This window comes from Dermacentor variabilis, chromosome 4 (assembly GCF_050947875.1).
Source record: "Dermacentor variabilis isolate Ectoservices chromosome 4, ASM5094787v1, whole genome shotgun sequence".
NCBI classification, from domain to species: domain Eukaryota; kingdom Metazoa; phylum Arthropoda; class Arachnida; order Ixodida; family Ixodidae; genus Dermacentor; species Dermacentor variabilis.
In genome coordinates, this window is record NC_134571.1 from 95,703,014 (window position 1) to 95,716,000 (window position 12,987).

The 12,987-nt window shown below is 42.6% G+C and overlaps 1 protein-coding gene across 3 annotated transcripts in view; it reads right to left on the minus strand.

The window, feature by feature from the left end:
* LOC142579535 (tudor domain-containing protein 7B-like) overlaps positions 1–12,987 on the minus strand; it is a 116,451-nt gene that overhangs the window by 68,623 nt on the left and 34,841 nt on the right. For all 3 annotated transcript variants that reach the window (XM_075689856.1, XM_075689857.1, XM_075689858.1), the window contains exons 13-15: positions 6,293–6,388; positions 3,503–3,615; positions 1,282–1,510 (exon numbers count right to left, since the gene is read on the minus strand). In XM_075689856.1, the coding sequence (XP_075545971.1) occupies positions 1,282–1,510; positions 3,503–3,615; positions 6,293–6,388 (438 nt within the window). The remainder of the gene's footprint in view (positions 1–1,281; positions 1,511–3,502; positions 3,616–6,292; positions 6,389–12,987) is intronic.

Genomic DNA, 12,987 nt, shown 5'->3' on the forward strand with positions numbered 1-12,987 from the left:
CTTGCTCCTACACCATTAAACATGTGAACTGCTGAAATCCTCAACTGTTGATTAACGCACTGCATAATCATTTTAGTTGCAGTGCATAATACACAGGAAAAAGGATACTGTGAAGCTGAAGGCTACAGCAGAATGTCATTCATCAGTTTTGGTAAAAGAAACAAGAAAAAGAAATGCACTAATTGGGAATACATACAATCCGAAGCCACAAAAAAAATTTGGCAGGCTCAACTGTAGCTGACATCTATGTAATGCGAAGAAGTGCGTAAAATGTTGCGGGAGATGCTGACAAGACACTGATGCGCACTGAGCTGGTAAGGCCCGAGCGGCCTAAGACGCGCATTGTCGTTTTTGCAGCTTCAGCAAGCTTACGTTTGTGCTTCTCGAATTTGGCCTGGGGCAGCGACTTTTTCGGGTGGGGTGTTTTGGCAGGAAGTGATAAGGTGCCCACTCGGTGAGAATCGAAGCAGGCCGAGATATGCTTTGAAGTTTTTTTACTGCATAGTGCTTTAAGACTATGGCAAACCAAAATGAAATCAAGCTGGTGAGCAACCTCAGAATACAGTGCTTCCAGAGCGAAACATGATGCTCACTTCGCATCGCCTGCAGAAGGGAACGGAAGCCCGTTTGGGTTATTGCCTATTTAAAGCATGCAATATGCTTCCCACTATGCCACACGTGCTGTGAAAGAGATAGCTGAAGACGCTTATCACAACAGGGTTGTCGGCGATAGCTGTGGGTGGGACTTCCAACAACCTGTGAGGAGGTTTGCTGGTACCATAAGGGGAAACTGAGTGCGTGCCGGCACTTTCACACGACACAGGTGGGCAAGTACTGCGGGGGAGCTGCCATGGCGGGCGCCTTCTGCTCTCAATTACACATGCCTTTTCTTGTTGCTATGGGATCTAGCAGCTGGAAAACAAACACAATTGCAGTTTGGTGATTGGTGATACATTGAATGTTGGTGCAGGACGATCGCATTTCCAGGAACATATCAATCGATAAAAAAGAAGCATAACTGTATTGGGTCACTTTTTATGTTCTCTATCGCGAATGCTGGCGCCGATTAATCGTATGTAACGGGATCGTATCAACAAAGTTATACCGCCCATACCAAACCAGAAACAAAAAAGCACCTCATCACTTGTTTAAAGTGTTAGCCATCAAGTGGGTCACCGAAGACATAATCACCACGGCAACAAAGCAAACCGTGCACATCTGCTATGCACATGGCAAGGTTGATCTACTGCCAACGTGTTCCTTTCGTGCAGTGCTCCTCACCCTAATGTGGCTGCCAACGACTTCCATGAAACGAGTCACACGGCTCAGTCCAGACCCCTGCAGCTGCACATAGAGATTCCCCTCCGAGTCGATGTGACCAAGCCGCACTCGTGTGATTTGTTCAGGCCCTGGTAACACGGGGGTCTCAAGACGCTTCAGCAAGAGGGCATTGAGATTCACATCCTCATCAGTCGTCGTATCGTAGAAGATTGCAGTCACTACAGGTTCCCTATTGGCAGGCAATAAACCATATCATGCTTGAACATGCCACACTTTTCAAAGATTGATATCACATACACACGAATTGAAACACCAATGCCAATGTGCTTTTTGAGCACCAAAGAGCATGCTGATGGAAGAGAAGTACTGAGAATGAAAGAAAGAAAGAAAGAAAGAAAGAAAGAAAGAAAGAAAGAAAGAAAGAAAGAAAGAAAGAAAGAAAGAAAGACTACACTAACAATGGTAGTTTTAGTTTCTCACTACTTTTCAATAACGAAAATTTTCTGCTTCTAACAGGCACCTTATACAAATGCATGCCAACTCCTGCTGTGTTAAGGGATAGTCTCGCACATGCATACATTTTTCTACTATAGTTCGCAATCAGTTCCACATTTTGACAATGGAAATGGCTTCAAATTTCCCTGAGAACATCAGAGGTCAACTTAAATTTCTTTTTTGAATTATTCTGCTTTATAGTAAATAACATTTCTTGGCTTAGGTTATACAGTTGAACAAACTTATAACAATATTCAAGTGCCATAAAAACTCCGTAGTTATAACTGATAATTGTTATAACCAGGCTGCATGAAAAAATCAAAATAGGGGGATGGCAGAGCTGTTGCGAGAAAACTGTAATGGCAGGTAGGCCAGTGCCCCTCTACCACCTTCCTTCCTTCACTCGTTTAGCTGCTTCCTGGGCACTCTGATTGTGTATAACAAGCCGCGGCTGTCGGCATTAAAGAATGGCACTGCTATAACAACTGCAAAAGGGGTCACAGGTAGCAAGCGATATGTGGGCACCACCGAGGCATCACTTTGGTGGCCCCAAAAGGGGCCTTAAAAAATTGCGAGATGGCTGCCGCGGCAGCCTGTCAGCTTGAGAAATCCAGAAGAAATGCTAAGGCAAGATTGCCGTGAGCATCTCGCCCCGTACTTCTCACTGGCTTGCACGAGAAAGCTTTATGTCTGTCAGCTTTACATGCTTTATGTGAAGCTTGCCGACATCCTTCTCCAAGGCATTCAGGTGCTCCACAAAGTGCAGCGGAACGTTCCTTGCGAAAATGAAGGCTTGGAGGGACTAAATCACCTGCCGGCCCTCCTGTGAGGACAGTACTGTCCTAACACATCATCACTGCCATCGCTATCTGAGGCAAGCACGTTCGCGATGATCACCTCATCAGCTAGAGGCACTTAGTTTCCAAATCTGTAGCCATGCGCTTTCTTTTCACCGACAATGTTGTGCATTGGCGATGATCAGCGGGCGGATAAGCCATCTTCCGTTTCGGCAGAAAGTCAAACGAGGCTGAGAAACCACGTAGCCAGGAAAGATTTCAACGCAACCGACAAAGACAAACGTGAACGATTAAGCTATTTGCAGAACTGCGCTGAATGAAGAAGCCAGCGAGCAACCTGCGAGCAATCTGGGAGCAATTCAATTGGCGCCGTCCATTCATGTTTCGGAGGGTGGGGCGGCACAGAGTTATGGGCGCAGCCCATTCGTGTTCAGAGAGGTGGAAGGGCGATGGGAGAGAGGCGTGCGGAGATGGCTTGAAAATGAGCGAGCAGCGGCTGTTGGAGCAGCAGCCTATTGTGCAGTGGCCCGAATTTATCGTTTTATTTTTTTTATTTTCAAGGATTTCACATTTTACTACTTTCGGCTCAGACACGCAGCGGCCAGACTTCATCGTTATAACTAATAATGCTGCATCAGGGCATTGTATTAAGCGGGTTATTTCACCATGGAAAACACACAAAACTTGACGGTGCAGGAGCTTCATTGTTACAACCGATATATTGTTAAAACCAGTATCGTTATAAGTGGGTCCGACTGTACTCAATTTAACATCCATGTATTTAAAATGTTCACAACTCAAACGATAGTACCAACACTAGAGTTGTCTGAAGATCACACCACTTGCAAACAATATACTGCATTCAGTTATGCCATGCCATTTATTGCACAAAGTCGCGAGTTAAGAATATGCGAAAAGCGGATGCTCACCTGGCAGAAACTTCAGCAATGAGGCACTTGCCAACAAAGAGTTCATTCAACAGTTTGTTCGCCTGCTCATCATCAGCAAAATCACCCAAATCATCCAGCTGGCAGTGAACAATCTGAAAAAGAGCCACAATTGCTCACTAATACATGAATAGCCAGCCATTCATATATTTGTGAATATGGAGCTCTTTGTAGTTGTTTTTCATCAAGAACACTTCCTGTGCTAATCCCAGCACTACTGGTAAAAGGCTTGTGGCATCTCCACTCAAAAACCAGTCAAAACAGCTGTATAATTGGCTGTTTAAGCATGGCCACCTATATTTTTTTTTGGCACCTCCAATCAGAAACAAGATATATTCCTTCTCGTCTCGTGTTTTGCTACCTCCATCTCAGATACTGAATATTAGCTTCAATCTATCTGAGTTTCTGAAGTTTTAAAAAAATTCATTTGTTTGTACCAGTGCATGACATTTGAGCACTAAAAATGCCGAATAACTTTATTTATGTGGGCCGTTAATCAAAAACTTCAGGAGTTAAACATGAGAGGAAAACATATTTTGTGATTAGACAATTTTGACAGAGCGACGCTTACGCTCGACTCGGATTTCACTCTCCAAAGCACTGCACAGAAGTGCATCGATTTTGCATTTTTTTAATAAGCGCATCTTTCTGAGACGTGAGCAACCTACTGTCAGTTTGGCTGCAAAATGACAAAGAAGACCACTCAACACACGTTCACACTCTGCCTAATTGGCCTTTTTCTAGCAGAGCGAGGGAAGCATTCTATGTTCCACTGCAGACATCAGTACTGTGCACGCACACACTAGCATTCCCAAAGCAGATGTGTGTGCAAATTGCTGGGACCCACCAGTCTGAGTGTAAAGCAATTGAATTGAATTTCGGGGTTTTACGAGCCGAAATGACGATTTGATCATGAAGAAAGCCTTAGTAGGGGACTTCGGATTAATTTTGGCCACCGGGGGATCTTTAATGCGCCCCTATTGCACTGGACACAGGCGTTTTTGCATTTTGCAACCATCGAAGTATGACCACCACAGCTGGGGTTTGATCCCGTGAGCTCGTGCTTAGTAGCAGCCCAATGCCATAGCTGCTAAGCTAACACGGAAGCTGCGAGTGGAATGGACTGTAAACCTTGAGCTAAATCTGTTTATTCAAACTTCAAGGTGTCATAATAGCATCAAATAGTCTTAGGAAGAAGGAGATAAAACAGGTCTGGCAGCTCACTTTGATGTACCTGCAAATCCCAGTCAAAGTGCCACTTTATTAAGAGGAAGCCTTAGGTCGGCCCGAACTCTGACACCATCTACTCAAATACATGTAAAATGCAGAACTGCTTCTCTGATATAACCCCTGGGCCGATTTTAATGAAATTTGTGGCATTTGAGAGGAAAAGTTAAATTCTAGTGACTGTTGGAAGCAAAATTTTGATTTATGGCCTCAATTTTTAAACAAAAATTTTGATATATTTGTGTGTTAAAAAAAGAATGTAAGCCCGATGTTTACAAATTTGTCCCTTTGCATCAAAAACAGGTATCGCTGTTCTGTAAATTGCATCCATTAGAACATTCGAAGCAGACAAATTTTGTATATTCATTTATGTCTCATGTGAACTCGTTACGTCTATGAATGTTTTGCAAAAGTGCTATTCACATATTAGTGGTGTACTTGGGAACTATGTATAATACATCAAATTTGTCTGCTTTAGATGTGCTATTAGATGCAGTTTACAGAATTGCGATATTTTTTTCATTGTCAAGTTAACCAGAGTTGCAAACTCGATAATTTCGTTTTCCGAAAATTTGTGATTTTTGACAATCTTTATTAAAAATATCAACCGCTAAATAACATTTACACTTCTATACAATCACTAGATTCTAACTGTTTCATTTAAATGCAACAAACCTCATCAAATTGGTGCAGTAGTTGCAGAGAAAAACAATTTCTCCTTTCCCGTGTATCTAGACAGGAGCCCCCGAGGTAATGTTTCCTCTTAAGCACAGAGGCAAAGTCCCACAAGGTGATGCAAGAGGACATACTTGCAATTTATAAAGCTCATGATTTACACTTCTATAAGATTTGATGATGATAAACACAGGGACATGCACAGTGTCAAATAAGGGTCTACTACTCCAACAACTACAATAAAAAAAGAACCAGATTTCTTTTTTCTTTAGAATCAGTATTATAGCCCTGTTGGGGACAAAGCACACTTGCCGTATGACCATACATTTCACAATCTGATAACTCAATCTAATTGTCTGCTGCTCCCAACTATGTTTCTCCTCTCTTTGGTAAGTGTTCTGTTCTTACAAGCACAGTTACCCCAGTTTCAAAAGTATAACCGACTCTTCCTAAATTCACAACCCCTAATAACAACCATAAGGAAAGAAATCCACAGATATAACTAGCGCAAATGACTGCATAAAACAACATTGTTTTTTCCAAACAAGACATGGCACCAGTTGCTGGCACAAAACAAATATTCCCAAAACTACAATGCTTCGTATGCTCAATCATCACCCACTATGCACGCACTACATGCTTACAAATTTCTCAAACACTTGCTTAGAATTTTCCTAAATTTTTGTTTGTGCAAAAAGAGGTGTCTGTTCTGCATGTTACTCGTTCCATTAAAGTCCACAACTTTCCTATTTCATCTAGAATATGAACAACTAACACTTGTTAGTTCTTGAACACATACTCTACCCACCTACAAACCATCAACATATCACCCACTCCCAAAACAAAAGTTTTGTTTTATGGCAGACAAACCTGGAATGGCAGATTTAAAAATTTTGGATCCAGCTCCTGAAGCTTGTGAACTGACACAGAGTCAACATCACCATGGTCTAGAAAAAAGCACTCAGCCTGAAAAGAAGACCAAAGCAACGCATTAACAAACCCAACACTGTGCCTTTCCAGTTACTAAGTCACATACAACAACGGCAACTGAGTTATTCAGCACAGGGCTGTCATATTGAAGTCACAGCACAGCAAGCAAACACATTTTGATATGCACGCTAGTCATGTACAGGAAAAGCTAGCAATATACTGTTACTTGCAGAAGTCACATATAACGATGTGTCAACAATATTTACAAGAGAAACAATGATGCATAAACAAAATAGCTGTTGAGAATGATTCCACCTAAACACGTTAAATTGTCTTCTTCCGACTGGTGTCACTCTTGGTTGCGCAGTAACGTAACCCCTGCCTCTAAAGGCGCCTTCTTGGCGCTAACTATAAGGGAGTTGAACTCGCGGCAATGTAAGGCTTCAGCCGGGACAACATGACGGATGAAGCAGGACCCGACAGGACCCACATCAACAGCTACAACTCCGACAGTTGTGCTGGCTCAGCCACGGGATCCAGGAATGTTGTGCGGCACTGACCACCTCGACGTGGAGGACTGGATCACCACGTTTGAGCGTATAAGTGCCCACGACAAATGGGATCTAACGATTATGTTGGCTAACTTGGTCTTCTACATACAAGGTACAATGTGCAACATAACAATACAAACATGCTCTCATGAGCAAAAGTAATGAACAGACTTCTGATACTGATCTGAATTTTCACACCAGCTAGCAAAGATGTTTTTGCATGAGGATGTTCTTCACATATACAACTACTTAAGAATTAATGATAATCTGTAGTAGCAACAACTTGATTTGGGCGAGTTGGTTCATCTTGAGTAAAACTTGAAGCAGCGCAAAGAAGACGAAGACAACAATCGAAAACACTCACAACAGGACAAGCACCATGATACTATGTCTAAATGGACGCTAAACCTAGTGTCCATGACACTAGGTTTCCGAAGCACGTAAAGAGTAAAAAAGAAAGAGAAATTATAGAAGCTTACTATATTACCAAAGCAGGAGATAAATGCGTTAGCACAGCGTCACTCAGCCTAACAAAACATGAGAAATTTTTTAGATAAGCACCTATACTTGCAGGCAGTATGCATGCGTTTTAACCTTTTGGTTATTTATGTTTTTTGACATATTATAAAAGCTGTGTGATCTTTCAATAAATTTTCCAATTGGCAGTACAGCGCTCGTCCTGTTGCATTTGTTTGATTGTTGTTTTCGTCTTCTTCGCGCTGCTTCAAGTTTTACTAATGACAACTGTTCCATCAAGTGACGCTAAATCATGGTTTGAAAAATACTGGGAGGGTCAGTTACTTTTTCATGTGACAGTGAATGCGTCTTAGCTGTGTTCCGCACTACAGTATGTGACACACACATATCACGGAGGCTAGTCACTCAAATGAAAGCCTCAAGTGCCACCCACAACAGTGATAGCTGACATGACATGACGATGACAAGAATAGTGACGAGGACAGCACAATGGCTTGCATGTCGAGCACTTGTAATCAATTGTTTAATGGAGACAAATGGAATTTCTGGAGACTTTTGCGAAGGAAAAATCATAATAAATACGAACATGACACCTGTAACAGATGTCGAAATTACCTTTAAGTTGTTTTAACAGCTACCACTGTAATTAAAGCTTACTGTGGTGCCTCAAGAGTTGCCACTGGTTGACATTGACGATGTGAGGCTAAATGAGGAAGCCGCAATTCATATTGCTGAAGTACAGAAGAGTCAAAGTCACATATGTGGCAGGTTTGAGGTCTGAAGTTTTGAAGTGCAGTGGCATGGAGCCTCTTGAGCTTACTTGTAACTGACCTCACTCACAGACGCCTGTTGAAGATAGCTGTAGCTGAAATTAGTAACTGGGAGCTGTAGCAGCATCGAAAGTGGGAACAGCAACGACTTTTTTACAGCGACGAAAAAACTGCTGGCCATTGTTTTCCTGTCTTTTCTATATGGATTGTGATTTTCAACCTGCCGCTGTATTCATGCAAATGAGTAAAGTGTATTCCAGTGCTTCCCAGAGAGCTCCTAGTACAGCTCGATGTTTTTCTGCCATTGTTCACGAACCAGCATTCATACTTGCTGCCGTTCTCCATCCGAAGGAGAAAAAATGTACATTCAACGATAAGTTCTTCTTCGTAGGCTTTCTGTTGCTAGTAAACACTAGTGTAAAGCCTCTTAGCATGGGAAGCAGCGAGGATCACATTTGTCTGTAGACTGCCTAATACGTGAGTGGAGTCTTTATTATCACCATGGTGCACACAAGAAACAATTTCCATGCACAGAAAATCATGTGACCAACTGGTGCAAATTTTCCAGGTAAAAGAATCATTCACTTTCATGCATCATTAAACTCGTTCTGCAAATTGATGATTAAATTGAACTCAGTATGTGCGAGTATTGAACTCCCCAAGTTTGTAAGTTACACTATTTGCTTCGGAGTTAACTGCAAGAGTACAGTGCTTTCAAATTTATCTAAAAGGTTTCTGGCTGCCAGAAACTAAACAGACTTAAAGCAAGCTACTTTCAACATGTGATAAAAACAAACAAATAGAAAAACCTTGTTGCGTCACTCTTCTGCTGCACTTTCAATTAGACAGCTTGTTCCTTGCTATAATTTACAGATCTTCCTTTACAAATTTATAGGATGGCATTGGTATAGGTTGAAAGTGTGTACTTTCATATACATAATGTTAATTTTCCTTCTTCATGCAGGAAGCGACAAACATGAACGTTCTGAAGGAAGGCAGAGCAGCAGCTCAGTATTTGATTCCTTGACAAGCAGCTGGGCAACAGTGCCATTGTCATCATCGGGAATCGCAAAGACGGATGTCGAAATTTATCTGTACGAAGTGCTACCTGTTGAAGAAGATATGCTTAGTTACTGGAGATCGATTTAAACCATATGTTCTCAGCAGCCTTGGGAACAAGTCCTTGGCCTTACTCGCATCATCCGATGATACAGACTGGCTGTTCTCAAACGAGAGAGCTCTGCAAATGGCGCTCTGGGAGCTCTGCAAAGGTCACTATTAAGATTAATAAAGTGGCTCAAATGCTCATGTATTGGGAGTACTGCTTCAACCAGCGTTAAACAATCAAGGAATGAAGTATGCCTGAGCTCCTATTGCCATCTCATGATTGAAATTTCAGTCACATAAAAAATTGCGAGCAACAGATGATGTTTGTAGATCATACTGAGACATACAGCAAATGTATATATTCCATAAATTTTCTAACCAAGGGTCTAGTTCCCGAATGAGCGAATATAAATTCGCGCAAAGGTGGTTTTTCAGAGCCCGCCCATCCTGCCTGTCAAGATATTGCCTGTTTGCGTTTTTCTCACCCATGCGTCGTGTGTTGCGCAAATCTCGTATGTTGCTCTTGGATTATGTCTGAACGCGCAAGCAAAGGTGGGAAGCGCAGGCTGCAAGCTATTATCAGTTCTGAAGGTTGATCTGCATGGTATTTTTAGTGGGATTCAGGGTTTGTAAAGCACATTTGTCACAAAAGTCAAGGACAAAGGATTTCAAGGATGCCAATGGCCGAAATTCAAGGGGGGAACAAACCTTATATGCACACATATACTGAAAAATACTGAAAACTTTCTCAGCTGCAAGAAATTTCAGCTAAGCAGCTTAAGGTTGCTTTTCTAAGTTGACTTTCCCATTGTAATGATGTCAATCAGCTTATGGCATAATGGTTAGCAGTGTCCAACTTCAACCAAACTAAGACACCCATCATGTTAAAGCCAAATGCCTGGACCAGGCATTTCTAAAGCATAGAGCTAGAACATAAAGCCATGATGACTGTGGTCTGAACCAACTAATAAAACAAAATTTTGGCACAGCTTAGTCACTTAATCTGGCTTTGTCTAGCTCCACGACGGCAACGGTGATTTAAACAATCCTGCGGTTGGTGGCTGCGGGTACGCCATACTGACATTGTTTAAAGACACTCCCAAAAGAAAATATCTCGGACTGTTCACAACACATACACATGCACTTCATAATTATAAAATGGTGATTACAGGTGATTTCAATACTCCTTGCATGTTCCTTACAAGTCATTTCAGTCATTATTAGTCATTACTGGTCATTAATAAGCATTTTTAGTCCTTTCTAACCAATTGTAGTCATTACCAGTTGTTGTTAAATGTATTGGTCATTTGAAATTCATTGCAAGTCATTTCAGTCATTATTAGTCCTTACTGGTTATTACTAAGCATTTTTAGTCATTTCTAATCAATCGTAGTCATTACAAGTTGTCATTAGACATATTCGTCAATTCATAGTCATTACTAGCCATTACTAGTCATTACAAGTTGTTTCAGTCATTATTAGTGTAGTGTACTAGAAGGTATTGTAGTGGGCTTGTAGTGAGGAGGGCATGGCCTGATGTGTTGCATGTTGCTGCCGAGAGGGGGTGCAGCAAGAAGTTCCTCCTGAAGCTTCGCTCCAGTAGCTCCGGGACGTGGCGGCTGTCTAGCAGGAGGTGTTATTTCACTTCGAAGTAGACTGCCGGTTTCTGCGCTGCCGACCGGGCAATTATTTGTAGGGTACCCCGACACTTTGGCAGGAATAAAAAAGCGAGATTCTCCGGACCACTGTACACGGCTCGGGGAAGATCGCACGTCGTTCCCACGATGATGTTGAAGTCTGCTCAGTTTGTTCTCACAATCATTATGCTTCCACGGGAAGTTTAATGCCTATGTCACTGCCACAGCCTAATCATGCGCAAAGGGTTGGCCCGTTACCTTCTTCATACCATTTGCTCTAACCACATCTAGTTTGATGGTTAAACTGCCGTGGTACATTACGTGGCTGCAGGAAAGTAAACTTGCCATGCGCTATCATAGGCTCAGAGACCAATTTGTTCAGCAATTATGGATATGCAATCTCAAATGGCTTGTCTACGGCACTCGTGCATGCTTGCCTTTACAAGACCATTTCCTTACAATACAAAGCCTGAGTAAATTCGCCAAAACAAAGAAGCATTTTTCAGAGCACGCATAAACACTTCATTTACAGTAACAAATACAACACATTGGTCACGCGCATCTAGCAAAAAACTAGCAGAACAGCTTGCAGAAGCCAAGCAGCATCCCAAACGACCATTTCCTCCCCCCCCCCCTGTTGCATATTGAGCTTAGGCACACCTACTCATCTTTTGGAGTTTCATTGTCTCCTTGTTGTCTCACTTCTCTGCATTCTCCTTTCACAAAGACGTGCAGCTGAGTAGTCAGGTAGAAAATGACTACCTTCGTTGAAGTTAGTTGAGCCGCGGGTTCACTGTAACTAATCATGTTTGCGCACTTGGCCTTTGCCAAACTCAGTACATCCAGGATGCTTTCAGAGTGCAGCCTGCTTTTGTTAAAGCATTCTGTGAACAATTTCTCAAGTTTCTCAACAAAGTAAAACAGTGCCCCATGTGGATACAATAGCCCTCCCTTATCCCTGAGCCACGTGATGTCTGAGACTTATGAGCACTCCTCACTGGCTGGTATTGTCAAAGTTTGCTTGCAAACTCCACACTAAGTCTTTAACACACATTCTTGTGTGACATAACCAGCGACATAATATGTTAACCGCGAATCGTTCTTCTCTGTGTGCTGGTTGTGGTCATGGGAAGACGTCAGGCAGGTTCGGGAGAATCGTGGGGAGGCGTCTTCCGATAGCGAGGAATAGGTGTTTCCTTGCCATCAATTACATGCACATAATGTCTGATTATGTACATGTTCTCTGATTATGTATCGCGGTTCGAAATGTAGCTCGCAGACCACACGTCTCATCTAATACTTTATCTGCACGGCGCAAACTCAGTTCCCACTGCTTTCTTTGTTCTTCGTCTCACGGAACATTAACCAAGGACGGCTTTGGTGTGCCTTTTACGCGGCTGTGCCCCATATGGCACCCCGCGCACGAAACAATAGTTGCGGCGACGATTTGGCATTTTCGCCTACCTGGGACACACGTCTGTAACATGGGCGACACGCAGAGACGGGCACTACACGGAAGCGAAGCCGACAGCAAGCAACGAAGTCGCAGACATCCGACTGCCACTGCAGCATAGCACAAATTATCCCGCGCACACGAGACAGAAACTAGCTTGTGGACTGGCGAGTTCAGGAGGAAGCTGCTGCAGCGCCTCTAGCAGACGCATTGGCAGGGGCAGGTGACAACAGCCGCGTCAGTGGAGAGCATTGGAAGGATAGGCCAGTGAGCCCACTAGGAAGCCTTCTAGTACACTGTATTATTAGTCATTATTCTTCACTAGTAAGCATTGTTAGTCATTTGTAATCAATTGTGGTCATTACAAGCTGTCGTTAGACATACTGGTCATTTCGGAGTCATTAGTAGTCATTAGTAGTAATTATTAACCTACTGATTTCTATTATAACATTGTCATTCACTAACTGTCACTATCAACCATTTTTCATTCTTTAATCTGTTTTCATATGGCGTGATGACGCTTCGGCGGACACTCTTCACCACGAGCCTAGAAAGGCTTTCGCCTTAAAAAGCAATCAGACTCATCTATGGTTGTTACTATTGCAGCTTTTCACCTTCATCACACGCCCACATATTATCG